Below are 22,006 nucleotides of genomic sequence, written 5' to 3'. Positions count from 1 at the left end.
CACACACACACACACACACACACACACACACACACACACACACACAAAAAGCTGGTATTGAAAGATGTAGGGACACACAGACTGAAAGAGATGGAGGGATGCTAAAACATATATTGGCCTATCCTGCTACATATTAGATTAGATTTTAATCCGTGTCTTAGAGTGTAGAGTTTCAAAATAATATGCAGCCTGCCTTTTGAAAGCTCTCTCTATCAGACAGACAAAAGAAAACACAACAAAGTCTCATTCAGTGTGCAAATCTCGTGCCAGAGACAGCTGTGCCACCCTGTGAGCTTGATGCCAGTCAGGCTCGTGTTTTCTTTCACAGTTATTCTCTTTCTGGCTCTTGACTCACACGTACGATATGGATGTTTGCTGTTACATAGTCTATGTGGACTCACTGTATATATGTTGTGTAGAAAAAGCCTAGGCTGGTGTTTCCAGAAAACTGTTGACCCCAGGCTTGCTCAATCAGCTCTTATGTCCTACGTACATGAATGTACAATTTACTGTTATTCATTTCAGACATTTTTCAGGAATCATTCACTAATTCCCACTGTTGCTGGAACAAAGGGGAGACAGAAAGACTTTTTTAGAAGCCACTGCTTACGCTATTACTGACAGTGGCTAGCCAGCTACATAGCAGCTCAAAGATTTGTGTTTTGCTCTGTTAAAGACAGGGCTGCTAACTATAATACACTTTTCATAATATTGTTTAAAATGGTCTTTACATCCCGACAGCAATAAATAACTAATGGGCTCTAAAAAAGGAGCGAAAAAGATCCTTCATCTGTAGCTGCTGTAATCTTGTAAAAACGCCCACCAATCAGTGCCTCGCGATCCGCTTGGGAAGAACTGTGCAATATTTGGAGCCGTTGGGATTAGCTAAGTAAGTGTAACGTTAGTATTGGGTCGTTTTTTACGACCTAAACATAAACATACGGAGAATTAATCAAAAACCCTGTAAATGAGACAGAGACATATGGTGAACCTGTCACAAACCAGCCGTAGGAAGATGACCTGACCACGGCCGTGATTGCCGCTGAGGATGCCTAACGTTACACCGCTGTGAAAGACATTAGACCAGGGGATCGCATGGCTAGGCCACAGTGGGGGAGGATTCATCCAATGGGGGTCGATGCAAGAACTTCACTCTTATCCCTGTCTCGTAGCAGAACATTAAAGTGAAAATGTGTTTTAAAGAACTGAATAAATGGATCACCGTATCCAAAGTTGTAGAGCGCACAGGACATTGGTTTATTACTAGCCCTGAAAACATGAAACATGAAGTCATGCACGTCTGGGTGTGGGTCGGAGCCCCAAGGAGATTCTACATTTTAATCTTGCTAGCTTTTCAACATTACCAACCCTGCCTTTAATCAGGGCATCCCCACTACTTATACAAGCCCATAAAATTGTTAGACAGACCTCAAGAACATTGCCCAAGCGTTTGCCTCTTTAGATCACAGAATTCCAGCCCACAGAAACTGTGACTTGCAGTGAGAATCTTCAAACATATCATTAACATATGCGGGTGAATTAGAAATGAAATTTAATGGTGGGTTTGAAGAGTAGAATTTATAGGCTTGAAGCCTTAAGTAGCCTCCATGAATATTTCAAGTTCAAAGATGACAGAAGTGGATAAGTGGATTCATAAGATGGTAACGTTCCTAGATGTGGAAATGAAAGCTTTCAGTGAGGATATAATAATTCCACGAGAGAGAGAGTGTACCTGTGTTCATATGATTACCTTGAAGATGAAAGTAAAGAAGAAGGGGGTTGTTGTAACTTGGATACAAGCACAGGGTAGAGAGAGGTTGACAGGAGAATGGATGAGACTACGGCTTTAAGGCTCAGTAGGCCAGTAGGCCTAAAAAGCCGAAGAAACAGGAGGACCTCTTGCTGAGGTGATAGCTGCTTAAGAAAACACACAGACATGTAGTGTCCCAAACACTCTGTGATGACAGTGGAAAGGGAAGACATTCATGACTGCTGTTGTGTTTCTGTACGAGCTCCTCAGGGAAATGCCAAGAGTAGTTTTTGCATTTTCCACATTGAATCATTGATTAGGATAGCCCTGCATTCAAAGACATACAGTCCCTGCATCTGGCTCAAAGTCTTTTGCTGTTGATTTCAAGTGGGCAAAGCAGTTCAAAAGATTAGAAATCCAGCTACAAATGTTCAATGTTAGAGGATCATTTACTGCTGAGAGGGTATAAATACAAGGCTTTTATTTCAGTTTGCGAGCATTGCATTTTCTCATTCAGATTCTTGTCTGCTCCCTCTAAGGTGAACTATCACCCTAACAAGCACTGGTCTATTTTTGGCCGGTTCTCAACATACATTAATCTTATTCATCCATCCATCTTCAGTCACTGTCCTCCTTCCTCATTTACTCTTTCCACTCCCCCCTCGCTCGACTCATAGGGTGCATAGTGTAGTGTAGGGCAGCTGCAGTGTAGCCACGCTTTCATTGCTGTCTCTCTTGTGCATGTCAATTCACCCTGCACGACAGCCAAGCACAATCTCCCTCTGTGCTGCCTCATAAATCATGTCTTTCTCAGCGCAACACTTCTAATGCTGTGATGGGGTGCAAGGGTATGGTGACATTGTGTGGCTTCGTTCTCTCGTTTCTCCTGTCTTCCTCAGTCATACTCTTCTTCTCATTACATTTCTCCTCTTACTTGTGTGTAAGTAAGATGTGTTTCTCTCTGGACCGGTAACTATTTCTGTAATGTGGAAGCAGCTAAGGACAATCCTCAGTGGGAAAAATCACCAAGCAAAAACCTTTTGGTAGTGTACAGTTTACATTTGAATCCCTTGTTTTTTTTAAGAGCTTATCATTCATGCACATGGCCTCCTTGTGTGTCAGGACCAAATTGAAGAGTCACTGAGTTTGCTCTGTGGAAAAACAAGTCAAAACAAATGTAACGTTATTGTTAAACTTCTCAAGCATTTTTCTTTACTGGGAAGTATAAACCCAATCCTAATTTCACACACCAAGGCTAGGCTAATACCATCCAGGAGATCTACGTCTACAACCCAACAACAACAGCAGCGTCTATGTGCATCTATGTACTCAACTGTTGTTTGTTTCATACTCTTTTAGGTAGACAATTATATATCACATACCAGGAAACCTCAATTTCCAGTGGTGGTGATGACAATTTAAGCTTTTGGTCAACTATTCAAAGAAGCTAGCCGAGCGGATAGTAACGCACTGTTCTCCACACAGACGCAGTTGAACGTCTTCCCAAAGCTACCAATGGACCATGAGAAATTATGTATCTCAGAGAGCTGTCGTCCAGCCTGACTGTTAGATGGCACTTTTGTCAAAACTAATTCCTTATTGAAGATAAATGACAAAACAAGCTATCACACAAACGAGAAGAAGGATGTAGCCAGAAATATGCATGCACAAACAAAAAGGTGTAAGGATTCCACATTTAACTATTAGTCGCCTTCTACCCCTAAAACAAAGGTATAATGCGGGTGTATTTATTGCTATCTTTAAGCTATAGTGCATTGTTTCTGTCTCTCCATGATGACTTTTAAGTAATGACAACAAAACTGTCTGTATGTCCACATAACACAAGCCTTCCATGACAGTGCATGCGCCCCCACCCCTCCTCCACGCAGTTGCTAGTTGCCAAGGAGGATATGGAGGATTAAAAAAAACATGAAGGACTCTTTTAGAAGAGGTAATTATCTTCCCTTTCTGTGCGCAAAGGCACTGGACGACACAATCTTCTGAACATAGCCATGCTGAGAAATACAGTGAGAGGTGTGTGGAGCTGATGGCAATGGCTTGGCAATGGAACAGATGTTCATTAATATCACAAAGTTGCGCACTAAAGCTGTAACTGTTTTTTAATTTGGAAGCCAAATGATCTAACTCACTTTGATATGTTTGGAAAGCTAGTGTAAAAGTAAAAAAATCTAAATACATAAAATGAATAATAAATATTTGAGTGCAAGAAATGTGAGAAAGTTTTGCATTATTGTCAGTCTAATCGCATCACTGCATTTTGTTTTGCATTACCATAGATGTTTTAACCAACAGAAATGCTAAATAGATTATTTATAGTTGACTAAGGAAATTAAGTTTGATGCAAATTTGAATATTTTTTTCTATTTCACTTTTTGTCAGTATTTCATCTACAAGAGAAAAAGTTGGTTCCTACTTCTCATCATGTAAACTAAGCAATGTTAGCAGAACTCATTATGTTGTCACTTTCCCCTGCATTTGCAAATGTATGGCTTATAGCATTAATGGCAAACTTGGAACATAACAATTAATAATTTATTATTAGGTATTATTCTTGGTGCGAAATGCACATTTAAACTAATGTAAATTTGCTACAAGTTAAATCTACATTCTTTACTTTATGCTCTTTTCCTGTGTGGCTACTTGGTGACACCTGGTGCATGTATAATTCCAAAGAACTGCATTGTTTAGTTTTTTTTTCTTTGTCCTTTTTTCTACAAATGCCAAACTTGGTAGGTAATAAGAAAAAAATCTCTGGCAAGCAACACAAAAAAATGATTTCAGTGAACATCATTAATAACTCTGAACACTTAACTAAACACTAGCTAAACTTTCTTAAACATGATCAGGATTGACCATCAGTGCAATAAGTAAAGACGTGAAATCTCACACTCTCCCCTCTATTGACTTCTACAGGCGGAACCTCACCAAGCTTTCGTTGATCTTCAGCCACATGCTGGCTGAGCTGAAGGCCATCTTCCCCAATGGTCTGTTTCAGGGTGACAACTTCCGCATCACCAAGGCAGACGCTGCAGAGTTCTGGAGGCACGCCTTCGGGGACAAGTGAGCCCAATTCTGTATTACTTTACATGCTTTGAACATTATATTGCCCCAGTGTTTCGAAAATGGCATCCTGGAACCCCACGGGGCCACCAACAGGGTTTTCCCCAAAAAATAATATGATGCAAAGTTACTACAGAAAGAATATGCAAGTGCAATGATTTCCGTGCCCTTGCTCATCTTTCACAGACATTGAATATCTTTTCTGGGACAAATGTTGGGTTATTGAATACAGAGCTCTGTTGACTTAAACATGTGTTTTGGGTGGTTCTTGACATATAAACATGGGAATGTATGATCACACACATTTGAGTTAATCAGTCCCCAAGTGCACACGGTTAAATTAGATTTTCAGCAAGTGTAGTCATACAAAAATAATTTGACAACATGGAACTTCAAGAACAGATAGCTGTGTTGTTTATGTATATTTTACAAATTCAGCAGGAACTGACGGACATGGGACCATTTGGGAAAGAAAAGTACAGTTTTTTTGCAAATATTGCCCTAAGTGCATTGCAATGTATCTGTTTGCATATCTCATAGCTGTCTCTTTAAATAATTGCATCACATCGGCATGTATGACCAATGCACTGAAAAAGCACTTATCAAATGGCATTCACTTATGATTTAGGGCTGGTCGATTATGTAATAAATCATTATCACAATTATTTTGTTCAATATTGAAATCATAATTTAATTTAAATATTACTCATTGACTTTTGGAAAGATGTTGAATTTATTGAAGTTAAAAACAGTGAAACAAATCAATAGTGAAAACACCTCCAACTGAAATTTCCCTTCATACTTTTCACGTTTGAACTTTCTTTTTAAAATTCAGAACACAAGACAAAATAAGAGTTTACTCGTAAACATAAAGTGCAAAATAGTAATTCTCGAGTACTTTGTTTTTGTGATCGCCAAAATTGTAATCACGATTAAGAATTTGATTAGTTGCACAGCTCTATTATAAATTATTAGAATTTAATGATTCACTGGAAATGCAGTTCATGTCTGTATTTAGACATTTGGGTGGTGTATTGGATGCGGGCACTAGTAAATCAAGTGCTAATGATGCGCTGAAGAAGCATGCAGCAGTTACCCAAAGTTCTAATCAATGTCACTGCACCTATAAGATAAGAGTTATGATCTTTTGATGTTCTTTTTTAGTTTTTGAAAGGGGATGCCGTCATGTATTTGTTTTTTTTTGTGTTACAGGACCATTGTACCTTGGAAGATGTTCCGTCAGTCTCTCCATGAGTTTCATCCCATCAGCTCCGGACTGGAGGCCATGGCCCTCAAGTCCACCATAGACCTCACCTGCAATGACTACATCTCTGTCTTTGAGTTTGACATCTTCACCAGGCTGTTCCAGGTAGTGAACACACACACACACACACACACACTTTGCACTGTTCTCCTTGTGTTTTCATTGTGTTGTGAGTTAATGAGAGTTGAAATGTGCAAAGTAACAGGGTGATGGAGAAGACCGAGTAATTCGTAGCAGTCTGTTACTCTTGGTGTTAGAAACAAATTTCATTTGAGCAGCACGTAATGAACTTTAGCGAATCTGCCACTTTTTTTGGCTAACTCTATCAACTTGTTAGCAGGATGCCTGCAGACCTATTCACACTGTCAGACAGGATTGAAGTTTCCTCCACTCTGCTCAACCAGTACAGATAGAAATGTTTACCAATGACTTTGTCCTCTTCACTGGATGTCTGATGTTGCTTTATAAGGCCCAGGCCGGTCTGTGTTTTTTCCAGATAGAGAGCCGGACTAAAATCGTCAGTCATTAAATGTAAATGTGCTGCATTTATATAGCGCTTTTCCAGTCTTAACAACTGCTCAAAGCGCTTTTACATCTACAGGAAACATTCACCATTCACACACTGTGGCCGGGGCTGCCGTACAAGGTGCCACCTGCTCATTCAAACACATTCACACTCCGATGCGCAGCACCGGGGCAACTCGGGGTTCAGTGTCTTGCCCAAGGGCACTTCGACAATGACTGCAGGGGCAGGGATCGAACCACCAACCTTCCGATTGGCAGGCAACCACTCTACCACTGAGCCACAGCCGCCCCAATGCGTTATCATGTTGTTGTTATTATTATTATTATTATAAGGTTTTACTTTCTCAACTTCTGGATTTCTCTCTCAACTTTGTAATTGATAGACCACACTATTAACATACAGCTCAGATGCAAGCATAAAATGAAGCACCAAAGGATAGAGGAAGAGGGGAGGGCATTGGTTGCGTTTATCAAGCATCATCTCCAGAGTTTATCCATTGTATGTAGTGCAAGCATTTTGTATCAACATTATAATGAACCCAATACCATATGTAAACAATTGACATTCTATACCTCTCATCTGTATACTTAACTTGCTGCATTTTAATTTATTAATTACATAAAATGATTGCGTAAAACCTATTTCGTTATATCTCGTATGCAGTAGGGTATGTTTATTCCTTCAGAGACATAATCCCCTGCTACTTGTGTGCAGAGCACCAACAGAAGTAATGAAGCCTAAACAGATTACAGACATTTCCTATGACCCGCCCTAACACAGAAAAAACCCTTCTCTAAATGTCCTCAAAGGCAGAAAAGGAAGTGAGCCTGTTGTCATTTTGAGCTCTTTCCTTGATATGCAGTAGACTTTGGGGGATATGCAGCAAGTTTTTATTTATTAGACTTAGACTTATCTTTATTAATCCTTTTGGGATGACTCCCGCAAGGAAACTGAAATTTCCAGCAGCAGTTTTCAGCAAAATACAGTATAGAGAAAAGGAAAACAGTATAATAATAATAATAATAATAATAATAATAATAATAAAACCTTTGGGTATAAAAATACATTTACCATGAATTATTAGTTAAGATAATATCAAAAGCCTTTCAAATGTTTCATGCAGTATCTTTAGGTTGAATGATGGGGTGGTGATTATAAACCAATATATTGGAAAAGTTTAATTGCTCTGTTCAGTTAAGTGTAAAAAGAGCAAGTGAAGCACACTTGTTTACTAACCCTGCCAGTCTACGATCACTTTACACTAAAGGGTACAAGAGAGATGAGATACTAAATGTCAAACATGAATCTAGCGAAAGAGACCGTTTTAACCTGTCACTTCCTGCATGCAAAAAGTATAAATAACCAACATTAGATCTTAATTTACTACCGTCCTCAGTCAGCTAAGTAGTAGTATGAATTATGTTCTTTTTTTCGTCCTTGTTGTTTGGACTAGACTTTTATTGGGCAAAGTAGTTTTTAAAAGAAAGTAAAGTAAAGTTGACTATTGCCTGCTTTATATACGGCACGGGAAGCAGTCTGCTCATGTCCATTTAACCTTCCTCATTCTGTGGCTCCAGAAGGTAGCAGATGAGTTGCATGCAGTTTTAAGTGTTGCAAATTCTGCTTTAAGGACCTTTTGTCACACTGCTTCTCCCAGGTTGAAATGACCATCATAAATAACACTGAAGTTAAGTAAATAGTTGTTGTAAGGCAGTAAATTTCTCCATTACTCTGCTCATACTATTATTTCTGTGTCCTTTCGCTCTCACATCAGATGAGTCACTCTCTTTCGTGTGTGTGTGTGTGTGTGTGTGTGTGTGTGTGTGTGTGTAGCCTTGGTCGTCGCTGCTGCGGAACTGGAACAGCTTGGCAGTTACTCACCCAGGGTACATGGCCTTCCTCACCTATGATGAGGTCAAAGCACGGCTGCAGAAGTTCATCCACAAGCCTGGCAGGTGAGACAAAAACACGTATTCATGCAGAGAGACACAAACTTTGTAATGCAATCTAAATAAATATGTGGTGTTATTTGTTGCAGCAATGTCCAGCATAATTGTACATTTCTGAACACAACGCAAATCTTTTAGGGCATTTCTCTGCCCTAGCAGTCACCGCACATTCACTTGAAATAAATAGTTCAATATCCATCATCAGTTTCTATTAGCATGTTTCCATGGGCAACAGCATAGTTACGGTTTAGTCAAGCTCTAAGCTGGGAACGGTATAGTAAGTGTGTTTGATGTGTGTATGTACATAGTCAAATACAATATAATTTGTACCTAAGTGACTCTGGTATCTCTGTCTCTGCACACAAACACACACAAATAAACGAAAGATCAATATTGTGTGTGTGGTGGGTGTGTGTGTGTGTTGTGTGTGGTGTTTGTGTGTGTGTGTGTGTGTGTGTTGTGTGTGTTGTGTGTGGGTGTGTGTGTGTGTGTGTGTGTGGTGTGTGTTGGTGTGTGTGTGTGTGTGTGTGTGTGTGGTGTGTGTGTGTGTGGTTGTGTGTGTCTTGTGTGTGTCTGTGTGTGTCTGTGTCTGTGTCTGTGTCTGTGTCTGTGTCTGTGTCTGTGTCTGTGTGTGTGTGTGTGGCCTGATTGTATACTGAAAGCTGATGTCACTGTTTAGGCTTGGCCTGTGTAGGGCCACGTTGACATCCGAGCAGTTGTTCCACTTATAAGCTAAATGCCGAGGACATCACCAAGACTACTTTCTTTCCACTTGTGCAGTATCTCCAAACTTGATTTCTGGAAGTTGTCACTGATGAGGAAATTCTAATACATGCATCTGTGTCGTTAGGATAGATTAATGTAATTCCCCTTTTCTGGCCTACCTCAGTCACATACCAGTGGTCTCCAGCTTGCCCTGAATGCTGTGGCTAGTGTACAAAGACCGGCTTCTTTGCACGGATATTCCATACCCCTGAATCTTAATTAGGCAATTTCCTGATACTAAATTCTTAACTTGTACATAGAAACAAGCAGGCAGAAAATGTTGAGTATTAGGAAGTGTCGCTGCATGTCTTTCGAGACTGATGCAGCCTCTTGTAGCCACTGCTACATTTCCATTCTAGAATAGGTCAAAGCACAGCAGCTGGTTTTCATAAGACAAACCAATTTGCTTGACTGTGATCACTTGATAAAGGCATACCCACCCATCCCACTGCATGGTTATACTTAAAGGTGCCCTGTGGCGTTATCTTGTTAACATAAAAAGTTATGTTAACATTCAGTGTTACTCACCAAAATGCATTTCCTGTATCCTTAAGGTCTAATAAATTTGACGTTGAATGCGATTCCTTCGTCATAAAACATTTGTAATGCTGATTCTTTAAGTTTTTAAAATCCAGCATTGTTTAACTTTATATCCATGTTAAATATCGAGCAGTCTTCTTCTTCCCTGTCTTTGAAGGCCTATTGCTGCATATCTGAATGTGTTACCACCAACTGTTGGTCAGTGAAATAGCATGGAACCATTTTTACCATTGTGTATGCATGTGCAAGAGACAAACAAAGTGGGGACCCACTATCCCAAGAAAACAGCCCCATTGCGTTTCTAGAGCTCAAACACTCCACAGGGACCACCTTTATACACCACACCATGCATTTGCTTGATGTTGACTATTTGTCCTTTATTTTGACCAGCAGTGGTGCTTTTTGGTGTGCACGGGGTCTTTGCCCAACATGTCATGCATGCTTGAAGAACATGTTTTTTAGTGTGCATAACTTGTGAGACACCCGCCTCTTTTTGATCACTTTTTTTCATTCAACAAAGAGTGACGCAACTCCAGCATGTCTTATCTCTTATGTCTCTTTCTCCTCAGTTACATCTTCCGACTGAGCTGTACACGGCTGGGCCAGTGGGCCATCGGCTATGTGACAGCAGATGGAAACATACTCCAGACCATTCCCCACAATAAACCCCTCTTTCAGGCCCTCATAGATGGCTTCAGGGAAGGATTGTAAGTCCACTGGCATTTTGTTTGGCACACTTGTATCTGTCAAGATTTTCATCTTGACCTCTTTGCTGTGTATCTGTGGCTTGGTCACTATTTGACTCTGATTTAATAAATAATCTATAAGTTAAGCTTCCTGTTATATGCAATGTTTCTATTTTTCGGTGTCATTCCTTTCCTCTTTTCCCACAAAGCATGCATCTCTATGTAAACTATGCAGCTCTGTTTTGCATCTTGCAATTGAATCTGCCTTTCAGCTTTAAACCAATCTAGCCATATCATATTGCTTGTTCCCACCATTCCAGTGTTATCATAACCAGAATAGAACTGGTGATTTCTAATGTGCAGCTAGTCAGTGGTTTAGCTGACTAGCATTAAACTTATTTTAATGCCAGCGTTGATTCCTTTAATGAAAGCTACGATAGGCCTGCCCCAACCTGTAATCAAATCCTGATTTTAAACTGAGAAAGCCTATACAGTACATTGCCTCCATCTACAAAACATTTATCAAATGGTAATTAGACACCATCTGACCCATTTGTAAAATAGTCAGGTACTCTACATGCATCATATCGGTGATGATAATAAAACACTGTACCAGATTGAATGAATGGACTGAACAGATGTTTTCGTTCCCGCAGCCTGTCGGGTAGACATGCACTATAATCATATTAACTAATTATGGTGATAACTTTTAAATGAAAATGCCTGTTGAAATACCCAAGGATACTTTAAGGTTCCCCTTGTACACACCTTCTAATTTTATGTACCTCTTCATCTCCAGCTATTTATTCCCAGATGGCCGGACCCAAAACCCAGATCTGACAGGACTGTGTGAGCCTTCGCCTCAAGACCACATCAAAGTCACGCAGGTCAGAGCAGTGTGCTTCTCAGGCTGCATCCTCACTTTTTAATATCTTATGCATTCTTGCTGGTCTTTGGCATTTTATTGTAAATGTCAAATGGCTTTTTTTGGTGCGCACACACAGCTCATTAAAGATTTCAGTTGAAAAGAAGACTTGATGCAACAGTCTAGTGCATGACAAAAAGGAAGCAGAAGTAGAAGACATGATAGAACACCACACAGGAACTGAGTAAGTCTAGGTTAACCAAAAGATTTAAACAAATAGCATTTTTTTTATGTCTGACATTTATATTTAATAAGTAAGATATAAACTGGATACAAAAAAATGCAGTGAACGCGGCAGTAGCATAAATAATCCATGTAGAACATTCTGATAAAGGTATATTTAAATACAAATAAAATATATATATTTTTGCTTTAGTGTTGAGTCAACTTCTTTGAAGTTCACTAAAGTAAAAAGTGTTGTGTTCCCCAAGTAAAATGTCTAAAATAAAAGTTAAATTAAGGTAAATGGTGCATTTCAGATTTTAATAGTTTTAAAGTTAACGCAAATGGGTCTTTTGTCAGTGTGAGCTCCCTTTATTAAGCAGTATAGGTAACCCCATCTGTCTTTCAATAGTTCATACTGTCATCACATTGAAGGACACATCATGTTAAATGCGCGAGATATAAAACTGTAAATTGTGAAATATTGTTAAAGACATACATATCGACTCAGGGTTTTGTAAAGGTGTTTATGAAAAGACTCGTTTTGATTGAGCACAGGACTGAAACTAAAAATACGCCCCCACATTTTAACTTGGCTCCAGATCCTTCTGGGCTCTTTCGAAACAATCTCAGATGGTGTCAGTACTGTATGATGTTACTGTGTTTAGACACTGAAAGCTCATAGTTGTCTCATTTTTTCCCCCTCAGGAGCAGTATGAGCTGTACTGTGAGATGGGCTCCACTTTCCAGCTGTGTAAGATCTGTGCCGAGAACGACAAGGATGTGAAGATTGAGCCCTGTGGTCATCTCATGTGCACCTCCTGTCTCACTGCCTGGCAGGTAAGAGTGTGGGTGGATGGAACAGGTTTGTGTGGGTTGATTTTCTCAAAGTTAAGTGTCATAACTCATACCTGTTGAGAGGAGAACTCACTGCTCAAGTGTTCTTCTTTGGAGATGTAACAGACCTATAAAATTGTGTGCGGTTAACATTTGCTATTGTGCCTGTGTTACAGGAGTCAGAGGGTCAGGGAACAGGATGTCCCTTCTGTCGCTGTGAGATTAAGGGTACAGAGCCCATTGTTGTGGATCCTTTTGACCCCAAAGACAACAGCGGGGGCTCCTGCAGGGGTCAGTATGGGGCTGAGGGTGCTCCATCACCCAGCTATGACGATGATGATGATGATAGACTTGAAGACCCCCACCTTATGATGAGCAAACTTGCCTGTACAAAGGTAATATGTAAGATTCTGAAAAGACCTTTACTTAATTTAGACTAAAAGTTTTACTAAAAGTTTCTAGTCATGACACTGGGTAAGCTGTTCTGTTCATTAAAACATTGAGACACTAGGTTGAGTTAGTTCTGATGCCCTGGGAGCACCTCATGGATTCCTACTGTCCTCTTCTCTATTTTTCTGAGAGACCCATCCCTGTACATATGAAACATTCCCTGCCTTATCCCCTTTTCACCTTTTTGGGAGCTTCAAGCACAAGGCTCATATCTCAAGTCTTTCATCTACATCTTTCATGGTGCCAAGGTAGCAGCTTTTTTTGTGCCTCTCAGTATTTGATATGTGAGGCATTCTCCTATCTTCAATCTTTTATGTGCTCTGAGAAACTCTGTGTGTATTAGTCTGCTTATAAAGTAGGCGAATACCTGAGATCACACACACTTTGATGTGGTCCCTAGAATTTCTTTGGCTTTCACGGCTAACCCAACCTCTTTCTCATGTTTGACCATTTCTTTAAATATTTTGAGCAAAAATGAAGCTTTAACAAAAGTTAGATTGACAGCAGACTGTGTGGATGACTTATATCATGAAAGGTTGTCAAAAGATAAAAACTGATTCTGTTAAAATGTAGCTGATGAGATGGGTGTTTTGCTGTTGATCCAGGTGGAGCGCCCCCCGTCACCTATGTCCATGGCTCCTCAGTCCTCTCTTCCCCCTGTGCCGCCCAGGCTCGACCTGCTACCACACAGACCTACCAACCCCCCTGGGGCCTCCAGCCCCGGGCTCACCAGTAAGGTAACTGAATACACACAACCAACAACACCTTGTTCAGGCAAGAGAGGATATTAAAACAAATGTTTTTGGTAAATCATTTAAGTATTACACTGCCAAACAGCATGTGTAGCTTGACTTTTATAGTGTATCCACTGAGTTAAAGCAGATAGCAAAATCAGATTAAAATGTAAGAATAATTTCACTTGTAACTCAGCTGTTACTAAAATTATGCTTACGTCTCTCACCCCCTGTACAAAAGTAAGGTGTTAAAATGACAGCCACAATAATCAGTGTATTTTCTATTCTGCATATAAGTCATTTTAAAATGCATTCCCACTCACTAACACATTCATATTACCAGATACTTATGCTTAAATGTAGATAAATGAAAACTGTGGATAGGAAGCTGGAATTGTCTTCGGATGATGAACATTTTCCTTGTTGATGCTCATCTACGTTATGAATGTTGTTGATTATGATGATAAATGCTTACACAGTGGTCTTGTTGCCAAATGGGTTATTTTCAGAAGACAACAGCACTTTAACAGACTAAATGAGTTCCCTCCATCTTTCTTTCTCCCCTCCAGGCAGCATCTCACCACAAAGACAAGCCTCTTCCCCTCCCCCCAGCACTGAGGGATCTCCCCCCTCCTCCTCCAGACCGTCCACACACAGCCGGGGCCGCCCCCGATGGACGATTGCAGAGGCGGCCCTTACCCTGCACTCCTGGGGAGAACCCTCGAGATAAGCTCCCTCCTGCACCCCCAAACCGGCCCCTGTCTGACTGGAACTCCCGGCCTGTTCCCAAGGCCCCCACCTCCTCTTCCTCATCGTCATCCTCCTCCTCCTCCTCATCTTCCTCATCCACTCAAGTCTCCAGTCTGGGACTGGACATTCGAGCAGGTTTCAGGGAACTCTCAAACCGACACTCTCTCCCCTTGGCGTTGCCCTCTGTTCTGGACACACGCTCAGACTCACAGAAGAACAACAGCTCCCTCAGTCTGGACCACCAGCTGGTCAGAGAAACTACAGTAAACCACACACTAATCTACTATTTGGTTGGATTTGTATTCATTGGCTACAATTATGAACATATAACATTTTAGTAGTAACTGTCTAAGTAAGTGAACTGAAAAGATAAACATGTTTCCACCTTCTAATAATTCACTATACTGTACAGTATATGTGGGTGGGTTTTTATCTTAGTCACCTTCTACACCGCCACTGTCACTTTTTTAAATTGCAATTAAAGGTGTATTTGTTACCTCTATTAATATTTGTAAAATCCATGTTTTTCACTTGGGTTTGGCTCTTTTTTTTGGTCAAATTATGGGGTTTTTGGGCTTTCTTTAGAGTAAATTAAAATGTTAAATATGAAGCCAGAGCCAACAACTTTTAGCTTAGCTCGGGAATGTGTTAATTTGTGAGTTTTAGAGAAACTAGTAGGTGCATTTTTTTTCTTTTTCTTTTCTTTTTTTTACCTTTTTGGGCATTGTCAAGTTTCCTGTTTCCTCATTTCCAGTCTTAATACTAAGCTTAGCTACCTGGCTGCTGGCACCACCTTTATATGTTTATGGTACAGACATGACATCTCCCTTTCAGCAAGAAATCAAATAAGCGCATTTCTCTTCATGCCAAACTATTCCTTTTAATAGTTAGATTCAAGATTTTCATGATGAAATAATTCTTCACTTCAAAGTTTCTGAGATTTCAGCTTCTGCTTCCTTTCCAGAATCTTGCAGCAGTGGCCTGTCAAGATTATGACAACCCCAAAGTGAAGCCCTCGGCCTCAGCCAACGCCATCTATTCGCTGGCAAGGAGGTATGTTGTACTGGCACCATAATGACATTAGAGGAGTGGAGCATCTCATCTTTGAATGACTGATTGTTGCTTACTTGCAGATCACAAAGGCCAATCAATATTTATTTTAGGAAGCTCAAATTCTTTTACCTTTTAGTGTTTATATTTCTTAAATCCATATTTACAGTTCTGGTGTAAATATTCTTGGGTTATTTGTTCCCAGACCTTCTCCAGCCCAGAGGCCAGTGACGGGAGAGGAGGCACGTGACAGTGAGGAGGAGTCGGAGTATATGATCCCCTCCTCTCGTCCCGTCCTGCACCCTATCACAGCACCACCTGTAGGGGAGACCCCACCAGTCCCGAGGTCTCAACAGCCTCAGCCTCAGCCTCTGCCTCTATCAGCACTCCAGACACAAGCCTCCGCACTCAATTCACGGTATTCAAAACAATCAATAAATCCACCCCCATCAGCACATCTAGATGAAATGACTTTAGTGACTGCAGTACTGCGTCTGTTAATGGTTGTTGTTTTAATATTGTTTTTATTTTTTTTATTGTAGGCTGACACTGGCTGAACTAGAGGATGGACCTCAAATGTATGAAGCCATGTACAACATCCAGGCTAGGTCACAACAAGCCAGAGATTCAGGTATTTTGATTCATCAATCTTTAGATCAGGTGGACAAGGACAGCCTAGTTGAGCATGAGACACTGTTTTTAACCTCCTAGGGGGCCTTCATGCAGACCTTTGGTTAACCCTCCATTTACAGATTTATTTGTGTTATCTCTGCTTTTAAATTCACCGCTGATGGAACAACACACTCTCTTTCTATCAGATACTGTAGGGCTAATACATTGTTTTCAATCCATCCCAGACTATTCTGAGTTGCCCCCTCTGGCAATGACCAATGGTCCCAGAGACCACGCAGCCGAAGACAGGGAAGAGGAGGATAACAGCTATGAAATCCCAAAACCCCGGCCAATGCCCACGGCTCGACGGACCCTTTCAGAACTGGGGGGGTCGTCTTCCTCCTCTTCATCGTCCTCATCATGCTCATCTACCACAGCTGCTTTCAGCCGCCTTTCCCTAGATTCGGACGCTGGAGCCGCAGCCTGTAAGTATTCTCGGCACTGTTGAGCCAAAGCTTGCTTTTAATTCAATTCAATTCAATTTTTCAATTCAATTTTATTTATAGTATCAATTCATAACAAGAGTTATCTCAAGACACTTTACAGATAGAGTAGGTCTAGACCACACTCCAAAATTTACAAGGACCCAACAGTTCTAGTAGTTTCCTCCAGAGCAAGCAACAGTGCAACAGTGGCTTTTAATGCATAATATAATTATTTTTTTATGTTATAACATAGTTAATATTCTCCCAAATTATGGGGTCATTAACAACAAGCCATCTTATCAAAGAAGGGATTTTTTACTGTGGCATTCAATTCAATTTTTACCTTAACTGCACATGTACGAGATAAAGGGATATCACCACCTCTGGCTTGCAGAAAGAATTAAATAAAAATGAAACTACCTAAATAGTTAGATACAATTAGGGTAAATAGGAAATTTGGGTGAACTGACCATTTGATATATGGGCTTTACTAAGAGACGTGGCACTTAAAGATTTTTGTTTTACATTGGTGGTACAAACTTGTGTGTCTGTTTCATAAAATGACTTGATGATGTAAAAATGTAGAACAGAAGCCTCTTTGTTCATGTACTTACTGGCCAAAAAGCTAAATTTGCTGATGAATCAATATCTTGAAGTAGAATAAAAGTCCTCTGACCTGAAAAGTTGACTAAAGTAGTTTTCTGGTACCTGATGTGAGGCCAGACATACAGATTTTTCCAGAAGCTCTCTGAAATTAATGTGAGACGTTGATAGATTACCATGAATTGATTGCCAGACATAATTTGCTCCAGTATATGCAATCACTGTATGCAAAAGGGTAAAGACCAATAATTACAGAGTGCTGCTCAGTTACATCTGTGACCTTAAAACTAGAAAAACAGTAAGTGGTGCCTCCAGGATTTTGGACATACCTGCTGTCTGTATCATCAGAATCTCATATTGACCTCTGAGATGTCGCAGACTGCAAGGTTGTGTGGAGGCTTTCCACTAATGCAGCATTAGTGGCCTTAGCACATTCTCTGGCAGGAGGTAGAAAAGCATTTATTTCTCCTTGTCTCTACAGTGAGCTGACATTTACTTCCTACAGTATGATGATTGCCAGCTGTCTGAGTGTTCCATAAATCATTACGTGTAAGGACCAATTAAGTGGCTCTCAGACAAGCTGACAAGCTCTCAGATCATAATTGGACTCTTTATGAGTGCTTTAGAAAAGGTTGCTGCTGCAGTGGAAAGATCAACCAGTTCACCATATGCAATATGATTTGACACTTACAGCAACTTATTGCAGACAAATAATCAGTGGGCTGTTTGCTACAGGCGCTTCAATAAAGTGATCAGGATGTTTTTTTTGGCTTTAAAGATGTAAACATTCCCTCTCCCCGTTTCTTCAGCCTTTTCAGAGCCGGTGGAAGCACCAGAGAGACCTCCAAAGCCCCTGCCCAGACGGATCAGCTCGGAGCGTCGACCCAGCCCTGTCCCGCCCGTCCCCGGCGCCCCACCCAATGGTGGTGCAACTGGAGGAGAAGCCAACCCTCAAATCAGTAGCGAGATCGAGCACCTCATGAGCCAGGGATACTCTTACCAGGACATCCAGAAAGCACTGCTGATTGCACAAAACAATATTGAAATGGCCAAGAATATCCTACGCGAATTTGTCTCCATTCCCTCCACCGCGCATATTCTTACATAGCACACTTCTTGTGCCTCTCTCTCCTGTTTGCTCTCTCGCCCTAGCTTGGCCCAGCCTGGTTGGGTATAGGTCGGCGCAGCCTAGCCCAAAGCCCAAAGCTCATTGCCTACAGCACTACCTCCGGTGCTGGCTGACGCCCTACATCCCTGTGGATTTGTAACTGGCTGTTACTCCAGCGAGCTCACAGCATCTCTGGGACATCCACGATTTGCACTCCATGTGCTTTTAATAGTGTCTGGCCTTCTTTAAACTGCTACAGCAGGCCTTTTCGTTTTCACGGACATCTCCGCAGGAGTGACTAAGCGTGTCTGAAACAATGACGGGACGCCACATGGCGCGAGACTTTCGAAGAAATCCTGGAAAGACAGATTCTTATCTTTCATGTTGAAGCCTCTTGCTGAAAATGTAACCAACACCTCACAAATTAAAAAATGTATGTCTATATGAAAATTTAATATATGAACAAATATATATTAAATGTGTGTAATATATACAGTACTTGCATATACAGTATGTAAAAATGACTTCAGCTTTGAGGGTTGCTGTTGATACAAGTGATGTGGGGCTCAAATTAAAGGGGGGTTTGGCCCTTTCTCTCAGACTGAGGGATGTGAATGTGGGGAGAAATACACATGTGAGGAAGAGTCGTGTGTCTTCCTCACCAGGCTGTGCTCAGTCAGCAGCAGGTTAGAAGACACGCAGCCGAGCTTTTCCCATTATAAATTCAATCTGTTATGGCCTTTGATTAACAGTGTTGCTTTGGTACTTCTTCTGTTTTTAGAAAAACATGCTTGTTTTGTCGTGTTGTATTTTTCAAAGTAGCATGACAATGGTTTCGGTTCTGGGCTGTCTGACAGTGTGTGTTTATATTTGTGAGTTTGTGTATGTGAGCATGCATGTGTGTGCGTGTCGGCCAGACTTGCTCTTTGCTCTTAAATGAACTCCCTGTTCCTGTACAACATGAATGTGGAATTACAGTCAGTATACTCAGACATGTGTGTTCTGTAAATGTACTACTGCTCTAACTCATATGGCAGGGCCTAGTGTAGCTGTAGGCCTGGCAGTGAGATTATTAGAGGACGTACTAATGTTGACGACCCTGCAGTACCAGACAGGCTAGTGTTGTGTGATCCGTGGTGGCTTAAACGTTTTTGTTCCGTCTTTGTCTTACTTCATTGGCTGGCTGGTTAAATTTTCTGTCTCCAGCCTTGTCCAGTGTTGTGAAACAAAAAAGCAATGTCATTGATTTACTTTGGTAATATATTATTGTAATATGATCATGAATATTGTTATTATAATTCATTCAGAAGTGCTTCACTGCTGCTACTATTGTTAGTGCTAAAATAATTAAGCCTTAAATGTACATTTGTGAATATTGTGTTTAACCATCATCCTGGTTCTTTAAAGTGACAGTATCATCCGTATTTCTCTGGTCCGTAATGTAGCATACTTGAAAGTACAAGTGACTTGTGAGCCTGCAGACCTCTCAAGCTGTTGACTCGTGCGTGTTTTAAAATGTTTCATTTTTTTAAATAAATTCTAGACTGTAATAAAGCAAACAAAATGCTTATGCTATGGAAACCAGCCATTTTGATTCAGGCTTTCTTTCACATCAACTTCCTTTCTCTGCGGCAGTTCACCACCACTGAAAGGAGATGATTGCTGAGGCATTTTGAAAAGTAGGCTCATGGGTTTGCTGGCCCACCCCCAAGTCTACATTAAAATCAGTATTTGGGCCAACTGTAAGAACTAACTCAGGAATAATGTTTATCTAAACAAGTGGTGGTCACCCGAGCTGTCAAAAACCCAGAGGAGACTCATTGGCATGGACAGCAGCTCACCTGCCATCTCTTCATCCAGGTGACATGTAGCCAAAAGTATCCGCTTAATGAAGTCAAACAAGTAGCCTCTTTCCTTTTTTTGGTCACGTTATAACTTGCACATTTTTCATATTTCCCAAGTTGGCAAGACTAAAAACAGCAGCTTAATTTCCCGGTACTATGAATGAACAAGATAAATAAATGCAAAGAGCTTTTAGGTACATTGACTTGAACCTCTGCCAGCATATGAAGAAGAGTGTTTGTTTTTTGTTGGGGGAGGGTGTCAATCATGTCAATAGCTAATCAGCCCTTGCTTATTCTGGGTAATGCTGTCTGTTGACTGGAAGCTATCTCTGCGCTGTCTTGCCATCCTGTAGGTCTCTTTTTTTTTTCTTTTTTTTTTTTCTGTTCCTAGTTGCCTTGAGAAACTTGTTGAATGATGGGTATTGGACGGGGAGGTCCCCAATCCTCAATACTGTACCAATGTTTAGCTGATGCTTCAATGACAACACGTCATTGTCGTGTTATTTACCTTTTTTATTTTTTTGTTTTTGCACAGTATACCAATTTGTGCTTTGATACTGTCACTCTAAAGAAAAAGATAATTGTATAAAGTACAGTAAGTGATATGAAAAGAAAATTACTGGGTTTTTTTTCATTTTGCATTCCAGTACATGTATTTTGTTCCAAAGGTTTTGTTTACTTATGTTAATAATTCTGTGAGCAGTGCCATATGTTTAGAGTTCCTCACCATGTTTAGAGTAAGGCCTTGTTTTTGAAGACAGTTTGTTGGAATTGATCTGTAGTACGTGTTATCAGAAAGCCAGAAGATTGTGCAGTGTTGCTTGTATTAGGCGGTCCAGTCTGCCTTGTCAGCCACATCAGGCCTGATCTTTGAGTCCAAAGGTCTCCTTTTGTTTCTTCCTAACCTGAAAGATAAACCAGATCCCAAATCAGTACTCTGCCTCGGTGATGCTTGATGCGTGTGTACCAGCCCCTCTTACCCTCGGTCTCTGTGTGGGGTTACTTTAATGTTCTGCCAGAAGAGGGAGCCGTTGTTCCATGTAGCTGTTTAGCTTCTCATCAGTAAAAGGCATTCATTAACTTTATGATGGTTTTCAAAGCTCATATCACTTTGGAAGTATGCACAGTGCTGTTAATAAAATGATAAGAAAAAGCCGTCACGTGTCTCTTTTCTCCACATGCATATTGTAAATACCATGAATCTGAAAAAATTTAAAATGCAGGCAAAGATTTCAAAAGTGATTTAGGTACAGTAAAAATTGAAGAATTTACTCAGGATGCACAAGCCATTTGTGATGACTCAATCTTTTATGATATACTATACTATGACTTTTTAATGATTTTAATGACAGACTTGATTTATTATAGTCCTGACAGATACTCTACAACAGGGGTTCTAAACGTTTTGATGACTTGAATTCCAATTTTCCATATGATTAAGGGCTGCATAGGAAAGGTGCACACATGAAACAAAATATATTTAAAATGAATCATTGTATATAGTAGTTTATTAAATGCAAGCTATCAAATGTGAAAAGATTGAAATTGGCTGAGGGTTGAAATAATTAAAATAACATGCATGCAAATGATAATGCATACATTTGATGTCACGTTCAGGGACTGCACAAAATGATTCTGAGCTGCAATTTGAGAAACGGCACTATAATGAGATTTTTTTTACATTTTTATGACAAAAAACATTAAAACAGGGTTATATGTTTCACAAAAAGATTTGATGGACAATTGCCAAAAAAAACCTCAAGGGGCTTAACAAGTGTCAATCTCCTTAGAAACAATTATATTTAACAATTTAAGAACATTTATATATTATTATGTAAAAAAAAAAAAGGCAAGGCAGCTTTATTTGTAGAGCACATTTCAGCAA

General features: G+C 40.3%; 1 protein-coding gene across 1 annotated transcript in view; it reads left to right on the top strand.

Moving 5' to 3' along the window:
• Window positions 1-21,277, top strand: part of cbl (Cbl proto-oncogene, E3 ubiquitin protein ligase) — a 37,996-nt gene extending 16,719 nt beyond the window's left edge. The window contains exons 3-16 of the mRNA XM_032512279.1: window positions 4,685-4,831; window positions 6,044-6,200; window positions 8,455-8,576; window positions 10,445-10,582; window positions 11,361-11,448; window positions 12,357-12,488; window positions 12,662-12,880; window positions 13,541-13,672; window positions 14,239-14,667; window positions 15,384-15,472; window positions 15,675-15,887; window positions 16,012-16,100; window positions 16,327-16,566; window positions 17,979-21,277. Coding sequence (XP_032368170.1) covers window positions 4,685-4,831; window positions 6,044-6,200; window positions 8,455-8,576; window positions 10,445-10,582; window positions 11,361-11,448; window positions 12,357-12,488; window positions 12,662-12,880; window positions 13,541-13,672; window positions 14,239-14,667; window positions 15,384-15,472; window positions 15,675-15,887; window positions 16,012-16,100; window positions 16,327-16,566; window positions 17,979-18,277 — 2,494 coding nt within the window. The 3' untranslated portion in view covers window positions 18,278-21,277. The remainder of the gene's footprint in view (window positions 1-4,684; window positions 4,832-6,043; window positions 6,201-8,454; window positions 8,577-10,444; window positions 10,583-11,360; window positions 11,449-12,356; window positions 12,489-12,661; window positions 12,881-13,540; window positions 13,673-14,238; window positions 14,668-15,383; window positions 15,473-15,674; window positions 15,888-16,011; window positions 16,101-16,326; window positions 16,567-17,978) is intronic.
• The last annotated feature ends 729 nt before the right edge of the window (window positions 21,278-22,006 follow it).

This window comes from Etheostoma spectabile, chromosome 3 (assembly GCF_008692095.1).
Source record: "Etheostoma spectabile isolate EspeVRDwgs_2016 chromosome 3, UIUC_Espe_1.0, whole genome shotgun sequence".
In the NCBI taxonomy this organism is placed as follows: Eukaryota; Metazoa; Chordata; class Actinopteri; order Perciformes; family Percidae; genus Etheostoma; species Etheostoma spectabile.
This window is presented reverse-complemented; position numbering and strand designations above follow the sequence as displayed.